We start from the raw sequence: 22,457 nt of genomic DNA, 5'->3' as shown, positions 1-22,457 counted from the left end.
TGATGTCACTTGAAAAGGCATCTTCAGCAATAAATATGGGTGGAATAAACATACCAAAATAAAAATAGCCTATGAGATCTCTTCATTTGAGCAGTAGTTTACAGGGGTTGTGGATAAAAATCCTATCCTACTACAAGTACTCTGTAAAATCAAACTGTTTTCCAAATGTAGTAGACAAATGGCAAACCAATGAATTTCAGGTGCATAATGTCCATAAATCTTGGAAGATTTTTTTCTTCTTTCCCTTTTTCTTAGTTCCCGGGGCCTTTCCCCCCTCTGTCTTTCTCTTATCTCTTTCAGCTGCATGACACCATGCAATTTTTCTCCTGCATGCTTCTCAGTCTCTAGGTTACTTCCCTGGCACCACCAATTGCTAGATGATTTTTTTCTCTTTGACAGGTTTATTTTCCTTCCCAGATTTACTTTCCCAGAGGCACTCTCATCTTCATTTCCCCCATCATCTCCGGCTGACAGACTCCTGCAGCACATTTATCCAAGCAATACATCCTGCCCACAACACAGCAGCTCTGCAATCCTTCCTACACTCCTACTTCTAAGCTCACACAGTGGCTCTCGAACATCAGCTCTCTAACAAGCAGGATGTACTAGTTCAGAAAACAGAAGTGGAGCAATAATTACACCCAGATCCTCCTTTGATACTTCTGTCACTATTACTTGCAACCTCTATTATTAGGGCATGCTTTAATACTGATGCCTTACAATACTGCTAATGCTAAATACAGGACTTGGTGAGGGGTCAAAGTAAAGGTATTTCACTGTTGCCAAGACAAAATACCTTAATGCTCTTCATGGAAAGCTGTGTGTGGATTTGGAACTCCAGCCACTAAAGGTTTACAACCCTTATACAAGTCATGGCCTCCTTTCCAATACCACCAAGCCCTTCTTGGCAAAGTGGAGAGCCTGTCTGTGATCCCACCTGCTCCTGCATCCCCTCCTGTTCCTCCTGCCTCCGAGCACAGGGATGGTGCAACCCCAGTACAGCCACTATGGTTCACCACAATGCTTTTCTCACCTGGAATAGATGACTTCAGGATCCATCAATACTGAAATAGATGTTGAGCTAAACTGAGGATTGCTGGCAGTAAAAGATGCCTATTCTCAAAAGGAAAGTATAGAAAGATAAAACCTAATGGTTTTAAATTTGGGAAAGGATTACGTGAGAGCAGAGGCTGTAGCCTTTTTATAACAGCATCAGAGACAGAGTGGTAAAGAGTATAAAATGAAAGTTTGGACTTTTGGTTCAGTTTTATTTGTTTGCAAAATGTTTTGCTCTTCATTCATATATAAGAGACCAACCAAGTACCACTTCATCTCAGATGTGCATGTAGGTCAGCAGTTTGCTCACTCTCTGGCCACTCTTTTCCAGTCAATTTTTCTATATGCATTATTAATTTCAGTTAAACAGCTTCAGCTTTTTATGCACAATCCATTCAGCATGCACCCAGATGCAATCATGTACAATCCATGTACATGACACCCAGGGGTCAGGTACAGCATAGTAATGCATGCCTTTAACACGCCAGAATTTCTCTCAGTGTGAATAAAAACCTCAACTTCTAGAATTACCTGGTTTTATTTTTTCTTTCTGCACTGCTTGTTAGGCTGCCTTGGATACCTCCTAAAGAAAAAAATGCAAGGGAAATCTTCATGAATTGTAAAACTCCTGTTTTGCTGCCTAATGGCAATTCATCCCTGCTAGGAGCTATTTATCTGCATCGTCACAGATAACTATTTCATGAAGAGTTTTCTTGGCTTCCACTCCCAGTTGTGTCCAAAAAGCTGATTTTGAGCTAGCAAGATGTCAGTTGTTCTACTGTACAGTGAGACAAGAACAAAGCACATTCATTAGCATCAGCTGGTAGTAAACATCAAGTAGGAATCATCCCCTATGGGGTAAACACGAGTTAATTGATGTCCTGCTATTTTGACAGTTATATTTCCTGTTACAATGAAGAAATGCAACTTATATACAAAGTTTGGTTTAAAACGGTAAACAAAAATCACTGCATAGGTCCTGTGAAAGTCATACAAACACCAGAGTTACAAAACAGGCATGAAGAAAAATCACATGTACAGAACCTAAATTCACAGGAAGGGGGCTACTCATGCCTTTTGCTTGCTGTCAGAGACAATTTTAAAATTATTATTATTGAATGGACATTGGCTCAGGGCCTTGTTCTGAGAATATTTAGCAACTGCTAAGAGGCCTCATTTCTGAGCAAGTGAAGAATGACACACAGAGGTGAAACCACAGGGGCAACTTTGCTGAACAGATAACAATGCGCAAGAGAGAACTTTCCAACCAGCCGGAAACTTTGCATTGACTCCTACAAACCCTGCTATGGTCCTTCTAACACCTGAGATCCTCAGGATCTCATAGCTAAATTGAAGGTAAGTGTGGAATAACCAGAGATGCTCCTTGCTCTGCAACTGGCTCAAATCTCAGCCCATATCCCTGTGGGGACATCTGACAGTGTTGCTGTGGCTGGCTTGCTGTTATTGCAAAGGAATATGAGAACAGCAATGTCATCCAAGACACTGTCTGGAGTTGTTTTTCCTGTTGGCATCCCAAAAGATGGTTCAGCCACATGCAAAAAGGAAAAAGAACACTATAGGTATGCACTGAAATTAATTCAGTTGTTCCTCCACTTCTTGTCCACCAGCCAACATAGAGCTCACCTCTGCAACCACTGCCATGGTGAGAGGCAGCCTCCAGGAACATGATACTCCATCAGACAGAGTAGGAGTGACAAAGGTTTCACAAACCATAAAAACCAGTTGCACTAAGAAGAAAAACAACTATCTAGTGAAGCAAAGGGTTATTTACAAAAGAAACAAAAAAATCCCACCACCAAACCCCTCCCCAAACTGTGATGCTTGCATTTAATAGTTACCAATAACTAACTAGCATTTCACTAGAAAGAAGCAGGTATTGCCTCTCCTGCCTCACCTCCAGCTCACTGTTCTGAAGCTCTTTTTCACCACAGAGCTCCTGTGTCCTCATTTTGAGGACTGACAGCAGCAGTCTGTGGTGCATCTCAGTGCTACCACCTGGCTTCACTAGATAATAATTTTCAAACCTATGTGTCTGCTTAGGCTACAATACCTTAAGGGTTCAATTATTCTCCTAACTCTACCAAAAGTAACATATCTAAATTAATATGAACTTGCCAAAATGCAATTTTATAACTGATTCATGTTGTGTTTGTGCCTCCTCCAAATGTAATTTGAATAATGTTTTCTAATCTACTAACACATAAAACAAACTGAAGAACTTTGATATTATTTCTATGTGCTTGTGGGCTCTAATATAGCCATCTGTGCAACTTCAGGCTCTGCTTGTGTGCCAAGAATTGTTATTTACTTACAGCTGTCCTTGGTCCTCTCTGGATGAATGTTATTTGTGCAAGTGCTTTTGAGCACTTTGCTGTGTCTGTGAGAGTCTCTCCACCTGTGTGATCAGCTATCGTAGGAATCAGGCGGGAGGGCTTTGAAGGAGGGACTCTTGGGAACACCTGCTTTTTTTTTTTTTTTCAATTTTTAATACTGCAAAATTTCACATCTGGCTTGAAGTCACTCCACTTTGTTTCATAGCTTTAACATTAATCTTCCTCTTTCACCTCTTATAACTGATCTCTAATTCCAGCAATTCCCCTTTTCCTTGGGGAGTATCTCACACACAGGTCACCAACAAAACTACTGTTTTTTCGTATCCAGGAAACTAAAGCAATTTTTGATTGCTTCTCCTGATGCATTGTGTTCAGCCTCATCAAATTGAAAAGGCTAATTTTATTAATATTTCAGGATTTCCATGTCTGCCCTGACAAATTATAATTCACAATTGTGGACCATCTTGCATTTTTTGGTTCCTTGTGTTTGGGCCCTTCAGCTCTTTCTGTGGGGTGAAGTGAGATGTGACAATAAATTACCTGTTAGGAGCAGCCCATGGGAGACACTGCAAGTAAGGGGAGACACAGGTACATTTTCCAGATTCCACTCTGCAATAAATTGCACAGAAGTAGTGACAGCACATACTAACACATCCTTAAGGAGGGTGAAGGTTTGGCCAGCAAGGCAAGAGAAAATTAAAATTTTTAGCACCTGATGAAGCAGGAGGCTACTGAGTACATAGACATACATCTGTGTTGGAGACGAAATTAGCCTAAAATGCACACATTTAAAGTCTTTTGGTGTGGGTGAGAAGATGATGTAGCTTACACCTGCAGCAGATAAGGAATAGCTCTATCGTGCAAGAAATGGAGTAAATAAAGGTGCACAATACCTGAGATGCTGCTGATGATCTGGAAACCTTTTCCACATTTATTAGCTAGTTCTACTTCAAACTTAGTCTAGGTCACTGCCATGTAACCCTGTTTGCTCCCAAACAGCAGCTCTGCAACAATCTTGGGCTTACACTTGGGGATTCTGTCACAAGTGTAAACTACTACACCCATAAAGCACAACTCCCCTTTTCTCTGAGTATCCAAGAAGAAACTGTCTATTTGTTTTCAAGTGTTTGTCCACTCTAGTCACAAATACATCTACCCAGAATCCTACTCTGGGTGTGTCCATTAGGACTTAATTCCGACCCCAAACACCCATTTTATGGTGAGGGTGGGGCTTGGAAGGCCACAGAAGCAGAGGGCATTGGCTCAGTCAAAGTTCAGGTTTCATTATTATTTTTCATGTCATTTTGAGCAGGCAGAATAGGTTTAGTGCTGTGGTAAGGCAGTAGAGTGTTTGTATCATTTACAAGGAAACAGTTCTTTTGCTTTTCTAATGAACATTCAGCCCTGCCTCCAAGTTCAGCTGATGACCAGACTGACTGACTTACATGCCTTACTAAGTAGAAACCCAGCACACCATTGGCATATTCCCCATCCAACAATTGCCAGAGCAGGGGTTTTCCAGGCAGCAGCTACAGCTTGAAGTTCAGTAGTCCCCATTTTCCCTCATATGCAAATACACTCTTATCTCTTGCATTTTTGCTTAAGGTTTGCCACGACCAGATCCTTATTGAGGACTTGGAAGTGCTAAAGGCAATGGTTCTTCAGCATCCTCAGTTTACGTGACTTTTCATTTGTGCACACTAAATAATTCATATTTCTCCATCTCAGGAATACAATTCACTCCTTGAATAACTTCACCATTCAATTCCAGCTGGGAAATTAAGTTAAGAGAGAGTTCTTCAGGAGCTTTCCTATTAAACTACCCAAAATAAAATTTTTTGATGGAGATAAGCTGTCAGAGTTATTTTTTTTGGCAGGAGGAAAGCTCTTATTACCCAAGAGAGAAATTCTGTTTCAAGGTGAGAGAGAATCAGGTTTTAGCTCTTTCTGCCTCAGAAAAGGGATTTAAACCAGGTTTTAGAAGAAAATGATTCCTAAGCTCTGGCTATCAAGGCTACATCTGGTACTCAATAAGGATTTCATGTGTGGCTTTTTAACAGCTCATCCTCATGTCCTCACTCTATATACATGTCTATACAATTAGGAAGTTTTTAGTCACATATACAGAGTAAATTGAAAAACAAGGTAAACATTGTTAGTGTCCACTCTAATATGACCAGCTGAAAAGAATTTGTTTAAACAAGTACATGCAAGTACAGGTGAGAGAAAGAAGTTAGACTGTAATATTTGTTAGATTGTAATGTGTATAATGTGCAACTCATTAATACAGGTTTTTCAGATTCCAGCAGATGAATGGCAAAACTCGACCATATTTCATACCTGTATCCCTCAAGGTAGCTGAAAAAACATGCTGCAGAAATCTTCATATCATTTTTAAAAGCTATGACTGCATGACATATTTCAGTTTTCTCCTTGAAGACAACCCCATGTAGGTAGTAAGCCTAGTTTATTGTTTCACCATCATAAAATCTAGTGAGAGGAGATGAAATTCTTTGTTTTCTAATTTAACACATTTCTCTTGGTAGCCAGTATCTATTTTCTACAAGTTTACCTGTAAGCTGACAGTAAAAAGTTGTGCAAAAATAGAATTTTATAAAAATTTATTATTTCAAGCTCTAGATCTGGAAGACATCTAGGGTATAAAGACACCCAAATAATAAGTTTGAGGATGAAACATACTTGGCTCATGACAGCTCAAGAGCCAAGAAGGAATCTGAAGGCAGAAATAGAGAACAACAATAAAAATCGGATTAGGGTTTTTTTCTTTGAATAAATAGCACAAAATAATTATTAACCTGAAAAATGAACCACTTGGTCAAAAGTGGAGTTGTATTTGAAAGTCTAAACACTCACCAATTGCATTTATCCTCCCAAAGTAATGAATTCTCCTTATCAACATTATTTCTAAATTAAATGAAGAATAAACCATTTTTCCAGACCAGTTTGATTTCCATATCTATTAAATCTCCAAGGTAAAGCTGTTTACCAAAAAACTGAATGTTGAAACTAGGAGGATGACACAACATCAGTCTCATGCCTGAGGTTACCACAAAAAGCACAGTCCAAAAGGCAGATGTCTCCTTAAGCCCTGGAATGCTGTAAAAAGCAGTATGGAGCAGCAGCAGGACTCACAACGAAGATACACAGGCCCAAAGAAAGATTAATCAATGTCAGATCCTTCAAGAATAGTTTCATTTTCTTGAATCTCTCTTCTGAAATTTGTAGTAACTGGTGAGTAATCTCCACAGCAGAGCCACAAAACATTTTCATGTGGAACAAAAATAAACCAAACTCCTCCTTTGTTGAGAATGTTGTGTTAGCTGTCTATTTGGTCAATACAAGATTTAACACATTTTCTTTTTATGTTTCTGCTTTGCATTCCTGCAGACTGCCAGCCTTAGCCAGCCCATGTCCCCACAATGCTGGAAATGACCAGGCTGCAGCTCCTACAAAAGCAGAGCCAGGGTAAAGAAGCAACAAGGCCACTCACTTCCTCTCCTAAAAGCAACAGGTGCTGTGCTAGAAACTGCACTGACACCAAGATAAAACTCTGCAGTTGCTCTGTCTGTACACTGAAGTGCTTGTTTTTTGAATTTGGCAAACAAGGAATTGCTCAGAATTACGCTAAACACTGCAAGAAAATTTAAATTCTTTCTTTCAAAGGCAAACCATAGAAACATTTTGCCTGAGGACTAAGACGAGGGCACTAAAAATCAGACATGCTACATCCTAACCTAATGATTTCTTTCACATTAAAATCTAAGTCACTCACATTTTTGGAAAAATTACAATTACATTTTTTAAGGCAGTAAATTCAATCACTATGAATCCTCCACTGCCCTTCCCAATTTCCACAAAGAGAAAATATCGGCAATTGAAGCACACCTAAGAGAGAACAAACAGCAACAAAAATAGGGCTAACAAGATACAAACCATTTGTGTCTGGGCTTTTTCTTATGTGTGTATATCTACATGGTGCTGCACAAGACATGCTTATGCAGATAAAGAAGTAGTCATAGTCTGCCCTGAACTAAACTCTGCAATTACACTGCACATACAGAAATATCATGCAGATACTTGGACAGAGACCGATGAAGTTGGAAGGCACTGCGGTCACATTTTATATGCATAAGGACACCACCAACATGGATCTCAGGATCACATCCTATTTCATAGCAGATACCCTGGCTGTATTTTAAACAGATCATGTACAATTTTATTAGAATTATCATAATCAACAAGAAACACTAAAATGAACTGTCTCATAAAAAAAAATCCCTTAAACTTACTTGGAGATTTTAAGAACTAAGTTTCTGTTTGTCACCAGCTAGCTATTGAAACAGGTAATTTCAAGACAGAAACCATAGTATGTATAGATATGTGCCTCTATCTTTTATGTAACTTTTGAAGTTATTCTCCAAACAGAACTATGAAGCTATTGGAAGGATTCTGATAGTATGGTCTGCAAGGCTGTGGCTTCTGTATCAAAATCCTTATTTTGATGGCCAATAGGTGGCAATTTATTTAAATGCTGTAATGTACTGGCATAGCAATGAACAGATGAATGCAGTTGCTATTAGTTGTAAATGCCAAAGGCTTCAAAGTCAAGTCACTCAGGAGAAGCTAAAGCAGAAAGATGATTTGGAGGCTGGGCACAGAAGTAGCTGCAATAGCACAAGGCCCCATCTTGCCTGTGAACACACACATTGGGATTCACAGAGGTGGAAACAGACAACTTCTCCCAGTAAACAAATCAGCAAATAGAGCAACAGAGAAGACTGAAGGTTTAAATGAACACAGATGAGGGGGCAACATGACAGAAAATACACTTAAAAATAAATAAAAAGTAAAGGGTTTCTAAATTCAAAGAATTTACAACTTTACATGGTTCTAAATTGTGCCCCCTCAACTCAAAGCCTGTAAATCTTTAGGGCCAGGTCTGTAGATCCTTCCACTGCATGTATCTACAAGCAGCTTAAAAAACAAACATATCTTTCTCCCCACCCCACAGTCCAGCACTAGAAACAGCACCAGGAAATAGCAGGGTGTAGTCTCAAAAATTGGAGTTCACCTTACTTTAAACCAACTCCTCTCCTAAATTATGCAGCAAAATTTACGCATTCTGAGAAAAACTGAAAAGTAATTAAGGACCTGGAAAAGTACACATGAGAAATAAGGGAACTGAGACTAGAATACAAAAGCAATAGCACACAGAGCAGACAATATACAACTTTTAACCATTCCTTTCCATACTTGAAGGAAATATAGAACCTGGAAGACACCAAAAGATTTTATTGGATCTTTCTCAGATAGTAGTTAACTTGCAAGTTTGCTTCTACAATGAATCAAGATTTTCTCAACTTCTTTTCACTTTAGCATATGTCATTAAAGTCTATATTCAATACAGAAGTATTTTAAAGTAATATGGGCAATAACTCCTCATGCTTTTGATCTAACACTGAACTTGTATTACTGGGTATCAGAAATAAATCTCATTTTACAAAGAGTTTTTTCTACCCTGCTCAGGAGCATGCAACTCCAATCTAAACAGGGCACCATGAAAGACCAGCTACTCAACGGAGTTCAGTAGCTCTGAATGTTCTGAAATGGCACATATTACATGCAAACACTACATGAATAATTTCCTCTAACCCAGGTATTTCAAACCACATTCCTTTTAATCTTTTTCTCTGGATCCTACTAGGATTTATTACTGAGACTACCTATATAGCTAATTGCCACAGCTCAGCTGAAGAGATTTTTTTCTATCCATAGTTTTTCCTCTAAGATCTGCACCATCCCACGCAGTTTCTCTCAATGGCACCTTAGCAAGTGACCATTCTTTTTGCAAAAACCTCAGATCTAATTTCTACTCTGTTCCAGAAGAATCAAGTTATCATTTCAGAAAAAGACTGAAGGGTCTTGGAAATAATTTTGAGACCATAATTTTGAGAATAAGGTCCATAATGTCTCTGTTTCAAAAAACAGAAGTTCTGCAACTGCTGAGTTTGACTATTTTATGCATCTTAATAGCAAATACCTTGCAGGTATCTAAATAAAAGTACCTGCAATCCTTCTTTAAAGCCAGTGATTTTTCTGTTGTTGTTCTTGTCTCTCCTACTTAAGAACCACTTTTAGCCCCTTCTCAGTTGTACAGGTAAACTTGTAATTCTTCAATCAGTTTAATACAACACTAGTTAGTACTCGCAGGCTTCTGCTATTCTATATTCCCTCTCTTCCCATCTCAAAAACGTTCTTGAAATGACTCACTTGTGTTTGCAAATTAAGAGTACATAATTTCTGTCTGTACCTGACAGCCCTACTATTCTGTCAAAACAAGAAATAAGTTAATTTGCTGAATTTCCAGCTCTAGTTATCAACCAACCGAATGAAATGTCAGACATTCTGCAACTAAGATTAAAAGGAGTCAGGTGCACTAGTTGCAAAAATGAAGTTGCTAAAGTTAAACAATTAAACACAGTTCATTTTTTCTTATTTAATAAATTACATTAAAAAGTGAAACTTTTTTTTACACATTATTAAAAAACAGTTTCTTATCTAACTTCAGCAATAATACAAGCAAAAACGAAACCGATTTTTGGGTGGACATTCCATATCCCATTTTAGTGGAGTCCAGTGCGCACAGCCTCACAAGTACTGATGACTTTTCACTCCCAGGGTTGATCTTCTTTGTGCTGTTCTGGTTCCATAGATGACCTCACTGTTCATTTGGGGGGAAAAAAAAACCCAAAACAAACAAAACAAACAAAAACCCAAACCCATATTGCTTGGTCAACGTTGAAAAAAAACCAACAAAATATGGCAAGTTTCAACACTTGTTCAAACCATAAGTACTTTTGTATCATCATACAGATGTTCAATTATGTTTGTCACAGCAACAGTAACATGGTATTTTATCTTTAGCCTTGTAGAAAAAAATTAAACCAAACAGTTTATGCACATGCACACACAGAGTACACTTGACAAGAACACTTTTATGTGGTTTACATTTCACTTTTATTTAATCCTCAAAACTGCCCATATTGCAGGGATTTTCTTGATGAAATATGGAACTGAGCAATTAATTCTACAAAATTATGGTAAAAACTTGCTCGTTTTTCTACCTTTATTGCTAAGAAATTTTACAGGTGCACAGTTTGTAAAAATAACCCTTTTAAGACTGAATGTACACACATGCTACAGGATTTAAAAAAATGACATTAGCACAGCACCTCCAGATGGGGCAAATGCAGTGCTGAACACAGACAGAATGTTTACGAAGTTAGAACTGCTCATTTATTTTACAGCTTCTAAAGGGAAGAAATTGTTCAGTCCTAAAAGGGTTAAGTAGAAACCCTAATATACTTCTTTTTCTAACAAAGCTGCCACTCAATCCCACAGTACAGTGCTTGAAAACAAAGTCAAAAGTCTGGCACAGGAAAGTATACACATTTGTTCAGTACTCATAAACACAGCTGCTTTTGATAGAAAGTAAATAATATGGTTAATAATTGAAGAGCATCTTAGTTTCAAGATGGACATCTCTATGGAGTCATTTAATCCACAAGTGGGTAGCTTACTTCCAATAGATAATTTGATTCACTAGGCATCAATATTTTCTATACGGGGAATTCATCAATTTATGTCTTGACTTAACGTCTTTTCAGGCAACCATTCTGATTTTCTAAGTCTGTGCAATGAAAACAAGTACAGAATACCATTATTAACATAGTTGTGAGATGCCCTCAGGGCAAATAATTAGGAAAAACATCAGCAGCAGATTCTTAAAGACTACACTAGTGTTGAATTCTGAAATGCAGTTCCAAGCAACAGAAAACAAGAAAAGGCATAGCTAAATTAGAGCACTCACTTTGCTTCTTCTTCCTATAGTTGGAACTATAACAACATTCTGAACACAGACTCAATTTCTATGTATACAGAATTAACAGCAGACTTAACAGCTAGACTTGAACAGTTATAAGAGTTTCATACTGAAACATTTTATAAGTAGTTTTATCAAAATCTTGAGATATTGTTAATAGCATGAAAATTGTTAACAGCTCACAAGGCCAATATATGTAACAATATCACCCCACAGAAAAAAGTTCAGGAAGATAATATATCTGAACAACTGGACGTATTAACAACAGTAAGGACCTGGAAGACCATTTCTGTACTACAGAATAATTACTGGCAACAAGAGAGCCACAAGCCAAATGAAAAAAATGTCATTTAAAATGGTCTTGTAAGCAGAATAGGCTCTTTTTTCACCCATTTGGCTGTAGTGTGTAGAACAGCAGATATTAGGATAAATCTTTAGAAGTCAAAGGATATTATATCTATTGGGCAAAATTACTGCATATAAAGAAACTGAATATAAAAAGTATTGCATTTATATGTAAAAAATTTAAAATAATGAGTATAAAAGCACATGTCAAGTTCTGAAAAGCTATTTTAAATAGTCTTTGAAGGTTAAAAGGCTTGTTATGGTTTGCCTGCTGTGTGTCTATCATGGTTTCTTCAATACCCTCTAAATTTGATACACGTATCTTGCTTATTTTAATTCTCAGTCTAATTAGTGATGAAAATCTGTGGCTCTTGAACTATGCTGTACTGTAAGATATTTATGTGCTTCTAACAAAAACACTGTGAAACTATTCCTGCCACAACTCAATAAACCAAAATTTTACAGCACATACAAAGGTAAACAGATCTGCAAGTATGCCAGTAAACAGCTGAAAACAGAGTTAAGGCCACAATGAATCCTGCCCTTGGTCACTGAAATGGAGATGAGGTGAGGCAGCATTCACTAGTGCTAGGAACCAGCATTGCGACTACATCATGGGAACACCTTTTGATACAGAGTAACAAGTATGAAGGCCTGTGGTAGAATACAAGCACATTTCAGGAGGATAGTGGCACTGATTTTACTATTTGATAAATATGCTTTATAACCAATTTCTTCCTTTAAACACATTGTTCTCACACATTCAACGGAGCACTAAAGCAAACGAGTAGAATGGAGCGTCAGAGTACACAAATATGGTGCAGAGACAATATTTTAAGATGGTGGTGGGTGTTGAAACTGGAATCAGTGGTCAGAAATAAAAACCCTATGAAAATGGTCAACAGGTAAGCATGTAAGCAATGCACTGCAGGAAGCCACAGGTTCACATTTACACAGCAGTTGTGACTTTTGCTTCAGGGTATAGAAAAGGCTGAGCACACCACGACATTTTGGCTTTTAAAGAGGAAGATCACACTGTCAGAACTTGTCCTACAAGTCTATGCCTAGCTCTGTGACTACAAATGAACTACTGGGGTATACGTTCAAATACAAATGAAGCAGGCAGGTCTACAAGGAGGGACAAAACATGGTAAAGTCAAAATGGAAAACAAATGCAACAACCAACAAAGTCAAAGTGCAAATGAGCCTTGAATTTATGCTGGAGAGAAGACTTGAACGTTGCACAACCTGTTGGCAGGGAAAGGGAAACCCACAGGAAACAAGGATGGGAGGAGTTGACATCTTCATAGTGCTTTTATGATTTTCTATTTGCCCATCTCTAAGTAATAAAATTTACTTCTAGTTATTACTGTATGATCACTTCACAATGAAAGCACGTTCTCAATACAAGTGTTACACAAAAGTCCGGCCTAATTTACTGAACAGTATGAAGAAAAACATGCTTGTTGTGATTCTCAAGTGATGAAGGGCATCACCTACCAATCCCATTGGTAGCACATACTTCTCATGGTACTTTAGTTTCATGCCAACAAGACAGAAGACATGCTGCCAAATGAAGTTATTGGGAACATTCCACTTTTGAAATAAAACATTTAACTTACACTTAATACAAATTATGTACAAGATTAGAAAAACCTGAACAGATCCTGAAACATTTTTAGATGTAATATGACTGAGCAAGGAAGAGGGGGAGTAACCCAGTAACAACCCTTCAAAAATACCAACATATGCCTGTGACATGAACAATCATTAATATGACTGCTTGAGATGCCACTTTTAGGAAAAAAACTCATGTAATGTTAGAACCTCATGAATTATCACTATAAATACATATTTTAAAAAGAAAAACAGAAATAACTATTAACAATGACTGAAAACAGAGCACTAAAGTTAACATACATTGCATGTATTGCAGGCAAGGCAGAGGCATTTTTTAAAGCTTTTGCACAGACTTCATATAATCTTAAAAAAAATATGCTGGCCTTTACAAGGTTCTACTTGCTGAAATAAAAACAATTTCAGTTCATAAAAAGTCACAAGACTTCAGTTTAAAAAAAGGAACAGTTCCAGCCACAGACCAAAAATATATATTTTTTTTTAAAACTGGAAGAGTATGGTAATTAGATTATACAAGCATGGTCAGGCTTGGAACCTGAATATACTTCAGAGCAAAAGCTCAGAGGAAAAAAAAATATAAACTATTTGGTAACAAAAGTGTACTATATGTTGTGATACAAAAAAGGTATGGTGAAAATGTACCTTTTATACTAAAGCTTATACAAGTTCCTTGGTCCATAAAAACTATGTTGTGTTCATGTTTTCTAGTTTGCTCAACATGTATCCCAGCCACATTTTTGTTTCTTGCCCACTAAAAAAACCACAGCTGAAAAATAGATTTTCAATAAAGTTCTTATGTATCGGATGTTGGTTTTCTCTTTTTTTATTGTGGCTTCTGTTTTTAAGATCAGCACTTGCAGGTAACAAGGTTGAAATCATATCACCTAAAATGGAAAAGTGTTTTCCCATGAAACCACAAAAACTGTTCAGTTCTCTTGAATGTAGCACGAAAAGTCAATTAAAGTCCAGACAAACAACAGTAGTTAGGAAACTACAGTTGCCGTAGATGATGTGACATTGGTGGGGTTTGTGCTGACACTTGTGTAACTTCCCTCACTGTTTGTGTTTGTTTCACTGGAGGCCATGAGGCTTGAGTTGGCTCTGAGGATTGCTCCAGCAGCACTGCAGTGTGGCCGTGGCCCTGGTTCCGGTGTGTATGTAAAGGTAAGGCTGGTGGAGTAAATTATGCCATCGTTACGGACCAAAGTTACTGGAACCTGGACTGGCTGTCGGACCCACCTCCAACCCTCTCGAAACGCAGAAATGTCTGGAACAACACAAAGCATGCTCTCTGCACATCTGAAAAACAGGAGAGTCAACTGAGAACAATGTACTTAAGTTGAAAGAATTCAATAGAACAGAACAGCTCTGTTGGAAGGGGACCTACAATATTCAACTAGTGCATACACCGACCACTTCAGGGCTGACCAAAAGTTACAATCGTATTATTAAAGCCCAATTCCCTTTATTTGGTAAAAGACAGAGAGGCTTGGGACATCAAATGCCTTTCTAGGAAGCCTTGTTCTAGTGTCTGACTACCTTCTCAGTAAAGAAATTATGCCCAATGTCCAGTCTAAATCTTCCCTGGTGCAGCTTTAAACCATTCCCATGTGTCCTGACACATGACAGCAGGAAGCAGAGCTCAGCAGCTCCCTCTCTACTTCCCCCCACCTCAGGAAGCTGCAGAGAGCAATGAGGTCACCTCTCAGCCTCCTTTTCTCTAAACCAGACAAGCCCAAAGTCCTCAGTTGCAACTCTTAGGGCTTTCCAGCCCCTCACCATCTTTGCCACCCTTCTCTGGACATGTTCTGGTACCTGAGCATCCTTCTTAAACTGGGAAGCCCAGAACTGCACGCAGTGCTCGTGGTGAGGCTGCACCAGTGCTGACTGCAGTGGGATAGACACACCTTTTGACCAGCTGGATGCAGTTTGGCCTCAATGCTGCCAGGGCACATTGCTAACTCATCCTGAGCCCCTGGCAACCAGCACTCCCAGACCCTTTTCTGCAGTGCAGAAAAGTGTATGTTTGAGTGAGTACACAAGTATACATTCTTCAAAGCACCCAGTAAAACACAAACATCATAGAAGTAATACAAAATATTATACCTGTACATGGTTTCAGCTTCCACATCCCCAAACCAGACACGTAAATTTGGAGTGAAGTTCTGTCCTGTAAGTTCCAACATTGCTACATCCCCACCACCATTCAACTGGAAATGGAGCAAATAGAAAAAGAACAAGAAAATCCCCCCCCAAAGATGTATTATTAAGAATAACCACTCTCCCCGTGGAAAAAAACAAACAAACAAAAACCCCACCAACCAAAAAGAGTCACAGACAAAACCCTCACATACAGGTAAGAACTTTAAATAGTGCTGTTTTTATCAGCTGGACAAAACCAAAACAAAAACAAATTCTACACAACTGAAGTATGAAGAAGTAACACATCTAAAAGATACTGCTAAGTAATTTGATACCTATGAAGGAATTTCCAAGTTTTGATAATGGTTGCTTAGAATAGATGTCAACAAGGCTTTGAAAATGGAGAAAAAAATCTTTCAGAGAAGGTGTTATGGGAGCTTTAAGTTTTTCCTCTGCCAAATGCTGAGGTTTTTTAAGTAAGGTTCTCTTTGATCTATTATTGGCAAGAGTCAAAAACAATTTCTAAATAATCAAACAGAAGTCCTAAGGATATCACTACCATGGTAGTTTCAGAAATAAAATTCTAATTGTATACAACAATATTAGTATTATTCCTACAATGGATAGGCTCATGTATTCTGAAATGTAAGGGAAAAAAATATTACAACAAAGTAATTTTATTATTTATAAAGCTATTAAGACTGCTTTCTTACAGTATTTAACAAGGGTACCATGAAGGTTATATGAGTATGACAAAAATAATCTCACAAAAAACCAGTTTATTAAAACAAACTACTAACTTACTTGAAGACTTTCCACAACAGGCACAGGTGTCACTGGAGCATGGACTGGACCCATCCCCTCATAAAATGTGTATTCTGCTTTGTCTGTGCTAATGATTGTCCAAGAAGCTCCATCATTAATCATTTCTTTATTTGGTTCTTTTGGGCATGGAGTGGCCTTAGAGAGAAAGAAAAGTTTAAAATCTGATCTGTAGACATGTTTGTCAAGTCACAGACCTAAAAACCAACTCAGCCAGTAACAACGCCTGTTTTTTTCAAAAACATGTTTCTTTATCTTTTCCTCTAAAAATGATATAGGGAAAACCTTTTCTTATTTCAGAAAAACTACTAGACAACTACTATTTGTGAGAACACCATAACTGTTACCTAGAACACTGTCACCTCTCCAACTTTAAGTCTGAGTTTTATTTTAGTTCAGCTTTCAAAGTTTTAATGTTATTCAATAGGCATTAACAAAAAAAGTACCGCAACTAGAAGTAGCTGTTTTAAAACAGATCTCTTATTAAGGCAGAATGTCTAAAACAGCTACAGAGTGAAATGGAATACTTTTCATTAGTTATGATTTTTATCTGATCAAGATCTTTTTTTCTTTTTAGAGTTCTTCACCCTCCACAAAATGATGGCAAACACAAGCTTGTATGTCAGCGTTTGTGCAAAGACATAGGAGAGCAGCTGAAATGGCAGCCTTACAAAAGAATGAAATCACAGAATGGCTTGCACTGGGGAAGGAACCTCAAAGGTCATCTAGTATCTTTCTCTAAATACTACTAAATTAGTATACAGAGATAGATACATAGAAAATACACAGACAAACATTTTTTTATGGCAATATTTTTTTATGGCAACAAAAACCTCTCTGAACAATTTCACCACGTAGCAACCCATAAGACAATTGTGTATAGGTTAAACACAGAAAAAAATGGGACAAAAAATTCTAATAACTAGATTCTCGTTCCCTCCATTAAGCTTTGAGGATATATTGGTATGTAACCATAACCTTCACTTTTCAAAGTGGCAGATAAACTTCAACTAGCATGAACTGTCCATATTAGATGTTAAAAAACCTGCATTTTCATTTGGACTCTTCATGCTGGTATGATCATGTAAAAAGCACTGAAAACAGCTGACATGGGAAGTGTGCGACATGGATAACTACAGATCTTTTCAAACTCAAGATTCCCAAATGAAGCTTCCATCAGAAACATACAGTTTCTGAATTACTAGCCCAACTGCAAAAGAGGAGCCATTGTATACCATTTTGAAGCATAACACCATTCCTATAGGCTGACTGCAATTCTTGTTGGCATGAAATTATATACTTTGAATCATGACAAAAAAACCCTTGGGTATAAAAAAATCAACAACCCTGTAAAAGATCCTTGACTGACTTTTTTCACATTTCCTAAGTCCATGACGTGGAAGGCAAATGCCACAAAATTTGTTCTCAAAATCCTGTTACATCAGGAATCATTTCAGCAACACGTTACTCCATCTGTTACAGAAATCTTTAAAAGGTTTCAATTCCTCTTTTAGAGACACATTCTTCCTTGTCACTTCCAAATAGGGCTCCAGGGACATTTCTCACCCCTTCTTTCCTTTCATTTTTGAACTAAATTTTCTCAACAGGTGGCACTGGAAAATTAAAATGCCGTAAAATCACGCTTACTACTCATGGCTTCAACTAGAGACAGAAGTTACAACTTGGGATCCTAGGGTTGCCACTGACAGTCGTCTGAAACCACCACCTTGATGTGCAGTGGCAGCTGTGAGTGTCAACACAGTGTTGGGCACCATCAGAAAACAGGGCTGAGAACAAGCTCTCTGGTATTATTTTGCCAGTGTGAATACCTTGTTCACCTAATTCTGGAATACTGGGTGCAGTTCTGGTCTCCCTGTTTAAAAAACTCGTGGAGAAAAAACAAGAGAAGTGACAGAAAGGGCAACTAAAATCACCAAGGAGTGCTGAACTTATGAGAAAAAATGGAGAAAACTGTGCTTTTCCAAGTAGAAGAGAAGAAATTAAAATGCTGATAGCTAAGTGAATGCAGAACTGTTACTAAATCCTGCAAAACTGGAGGTAGGAATCGCTCACAGGAATTGTTACAACATTCAAAACAAATACAGCAAACATTTACTACACAGGGAACCTCTTGAACTCAAGGAAGCTTCTTGAACTTTCTGCTACAGATTATTGAAGAAAAAGAACATCTGCACATTCTGAGGTTATCAAACCAATGTACACATCTGCAAAATGACACTAAAAGACACGAGTCAGGAATGCAGCCTTTAACAACACTTTGTACAAGTGTGGATGCTGGCAGAGTACAACCACACTGGACTGTGAAACACAACCAGATCCACCTGCTTCCTGCAAGCACCAACTCCTGCTGCTGTTGGCAGACTAGACACAGACATGGACTGTGCTCTGATCTAGTAAAGCATGATTCATATCCTCTCTCCATGCTCCAGAACACATACATGTCTTGAAAGAGATGCTTTAAGCTTTAAGCTTCTATGGTCTCTATATAGGCCTATTTCCATTCACCCAAGAGAGACCTGCCATCCTAAAGTTTCAGGATTTTGGGGAGTTGCTATGGTTATTGTTGTTTTGGTTATTTTGGTGGTTTGTTTTTTTTTTTTTTCTTTTCTTCCAAACAGTGACCACAGTTTGTCTAGACTCCTGCTACAGGAACAAATACACATTCTGTTTCCCTGGTCTTTGTCCTCTGATCCAAAATAAAAAACCCACATAAAACAGGATTTCTCTCCTGACACTGGCAGAAAGAGTTTCTCTTCCACTGTGATTTCACCTACCAAAGCATGGTAGCAGTCTGATGTGCAAGTTACCAGATTTTTATCAACAAGTATAAGCAGTAGGTTCCTACTCCACTAACAGAATTCAGGATAGGGAGTGTCCTTTTATCTAACTCCTACGCATGCAGAAAGTTCAGAGCTCTAATCAGACTGGGCTCCATGAGTGCTGCTGAAACTGAAGAGGGGTAAGACATCCTGACAGTCCCACAGGCAATTCTAGGATGCTGAACTAAGGCAGCTGTCAAAGCAGCAGGACTTGTCTATGCTGAACTAAGGCACCTGTCAGAGAAGCGGGAGTTGTTTCTTCATTCAGCACTTCCCATGCAGTACTCTAAGAATGATTAAATAGCAGGCTGATCCTGAGTTCTGGTAGTTCATGTTTCACAGCTTTCTCTTCTTAATGATAGTCCATTCTCCTTTACAAGAATATGTATTGAAAGATAGGTATTTCTGCTGTGTGTGGTGGGTAGAAACAATAGATCTAGTCCCTTCTGAACCACAGGTCATGAATATTTACTGAAATAGGAATAAAGCTTCTCATATTCTCTTTCCATTGTCCCAGTTCAGGACAGAAATGAAATTACTCTTTACCAAGCCTTCATGTCCCTTCCCTTAAATTAAGGGACATCTTCAATGCTAGCTTCTAATTTCCTACCTCTACTTTTCTTACCCAAGAAGCTACGGCTGTTCTAAGGAAGTCCTGAATCTTTCCTAAGCATGGCCATCTTCCTGGAGCACAGCATTATATCTCAACACCCTTCGTTATTTGAGCTGACTCCAAAATATTTAAAGAAAATTGCAACACTTAGGTAGTCCTAAACTTGGTCAAAGTCTTCAGAGTCACAGAATACTCTGACTTGAAAGTGACCCACAAGGGTCATCAAGGCCAAACTCAAGAAAAGACTAAGCATGTTCAGGGACTGAACCCACGGCCTTGCTGTTTTCAGCACCATGCTCTGACCAGCTGAGCCAATCTCAGGGTCCTTGCTGGTCTGGTAGGAATTACCATGTGAAAGTGCTACAAGCATGCTAACATACAAGAGACTAAAACCTGATGTTTTTCTCCACCTGCTGGAGAAAAAATGTATTTGAGACAGTTCTATTCTTTACAGACAAATTAAATTTCTGTGGCTTTTCAAGTTACTGTGGGCAACTGCCACAGCTGTCTATGTTTACACTCTTAGCCAAGAGCAACACATGGCAGCTCTGCTGAGTTCATCATGAAACAAGACTATTATCAACTGCATCATTTCCTATTTGCTGTAACCTAGAAAGGGACACACAAATAAGTGGTGCAGTTCCACTGGCATATGTCAACATGTTAAGCCACAGTATCATGACCACATGCACAAGTTTCTAGTGTGTTTCCTTTTTCTCCACTGGAGAAACCAGTGGAAGAAGATTATGAGGAAAGAAAAACAGATTTGGAAAGGCACAGATAACAATTTGTTGCTTTCAATCCTCCCTTTTCAAAACAAAGTATTACACTCACATTCAAAACCTACTGTAAAAATGGCATTCGTACATATTTTGGGGATACTTGGGAAAACTTTGCAACTACACTTATGTATTGAAATATTTTTGAACAACTTACTTGAAATTGGATTATTCTCTCCTGGGAAAGGCACAAATACATTCTCTCAGTGTCTTTAAGGTAAAATGCACATTTATGGAGCTGTGATACTGGATCATCTGCATCCAATAATGCCGTTTGTTTATCTACTTTTCGAATTATCTGTGAACGAATATTGTACATATATACTTAGAACAATTTCTATACTTTATTACATATATACAGTCAGTAAAGGAATTGAAAAGTAATTTTTATAACATTTTCATGCTTCTCATTTTGATACCAACATTAGATTCAGAATTCTTAAGGCTTTTGGAACAAGAACACAACATTGAAGCGATATTCAGTACTACTTCAATGTGCTGCAGGCATATATATTTTATCTATTTTTGCAGAAGGAGTGGGGAAAAAATTGAAGTTTCAGCAAAAAATCTACTTTTGTTTCATTTGCTGGTGTAAAAGAGCAGTTATTAATTATATTGTTATCTTTAATTACTATTTTTAGTAATTAATATGTTTCTACAGAAGCTTTCACCACTGATAGGATCAACAACATTCTGGGGTGAACTGGTTGTTGAAGGAGACTAATTAAAATAAGGATTAACTAAAGGTACTGAGATATCCTTAAATACAGTTTTGGAAACATCAATCACAATATTGATTTGGTCATTAAATATTACTTAAAGACAACTACAAAGAACAACTGTACCTCACATTTGGCAGTTCAGTGAAAAAATATCTATTGACTTAATTCAGATCACTTTTGTCAATTTATTTCAAGAATCAAAAGCTATTCCCTTAGACAGCGAAAATTTGTAGCTCGTAATTTTAACTCAACTCCTAGAAAAAGAAGGTTAATGCTTTATGCAACACTACCAGATGCAACAGCCAAAGTGCCTGAATATTTCTAGGCTGACAATCAGAAGCCCAACTGTCCTCTGCAATATCTAATTATAATAAAGAGTATTATTAGCAATACAAGTTTAAAGGTTAATATTTTTCTTCTAAATTCTTTGCATTTGCTTATAAAATACCTGCAAGTTATCTTTTAATTGCGCCACCTTCCATCAGTCCTGTAAGCAGTATGACAAATGTTCCCCACGGCAAACAAAACAGGAACCTTTAGCCTAATTTGTTTCAATCTGTTTCTACTTACAAATAAGGTTTCTGGAATAATAAATAATGGCTTCTCCTTTCATCAATAAAAAGTATTAACATGAAGCCCATAAAGTGACATCCTCTTACTGAATTTCCTGTGCTTGAACCATATCTATAGGGTAACCAGTATAACTGCTTTTACTGTCAAACAAAATTTTCATTTTGTACCATTTACACTGAGCAGGCTATTTTTTTCTTTTAGCGAAGTTTGGTATTGGGAGAGAAATTCACATTGCAGTCCTAGCAAAATTAGTCTGGAAAGAGGAACAAAAGCCTGACTGCAGGAAGTCTGTTTTTATATTGGTGCATTCTAAAGATTGCTTCTACCTAAACTGGAATTACCAGAGCCTTGTATGAAACTCGTAATGAGCTTACAAACCACAATTTCACAGAAGATCCTGTATGAAGCACTACTGATTATTAATCACAATAAAATTCCACTTAGGCTGGCATTAAGTGCATAAAACAGGGAAAAAATCTGTAATTCTACTTATTCACAAAACCCAGTACTGTGTATCCAGAGGTAAATTTTTTTTTTGGTTCACAAACTTTAACTAGTTATTCCAAAGGCAATTCCCACATTTCATATTTAAAACAGACAGTATTAATAAATATGAAAAAATGTTTTTTGCAACCTGATTCTGGTATAATGTATCCTTAGGAGTACACAG

At 37.7% G+C, this 22,457-nt stretch overlaps 1 protein-coding gene across 2 annotated transcripts in view; it reads right to left on the bottom strand.

Annotated features, from left to right (window-relative positions):
* Positions 1 to 9,912: 9,912 nt before the first annotated feature.
* Positions 9,913 to 22,457, bottom strand: part of RBPJ (recombination signal binding protein for immunoglobulin kappa J region) — a 57,332-nt gene continuing 44,787 nt past the window's right edge. For both annotated transcript variants that reach the window (XM_030270869.4, XM_030270871.4), the window contains exons 8-11: positions 20,650 to 20,790; positions 16,243 to 16,398; positions 15,403 to 15,506; positions 9,913 to 14,595 (exon numbers count right to left, since the gene is read on the bottom strand). In XM_030270869.4, the coding sequence (XP_030126729.1) occupies positions 14,280 to 14,595; positions 15,403 to 15,506; positions 16,243 to 16,398; positions 20,650 to 20,790 (717 nt within the window). In that variant the 3' untranslated portion in view covers positions 9,913 to 14,279. The remainder of the gene's footprint in view (positions 14,596 to 15,402; positions 15,507 to 16,242; positions 16,399 to 20,649; positions 20,791 to 22,457) is intronic.

This window comes from Taeniopygia guttata, chromosome 4, assembly GCF_048771995.1.
Source record: "Taeniopygia guttata chromosome 4, bTaeGut7.mat, whole genome shotgun sequence".
Taxonomy (NCBI): domain Eukaryota; kingdom Metazoa; phylum Chordata; class Aves; order Passeriformes; family Estrildidae; genus Taeniopygia; species Taeniopygia guttata.
Note: the sequence above shows the minus strand (reverse complement) of the source record. Positions and strands in the feature narration are given on the sequence as shown.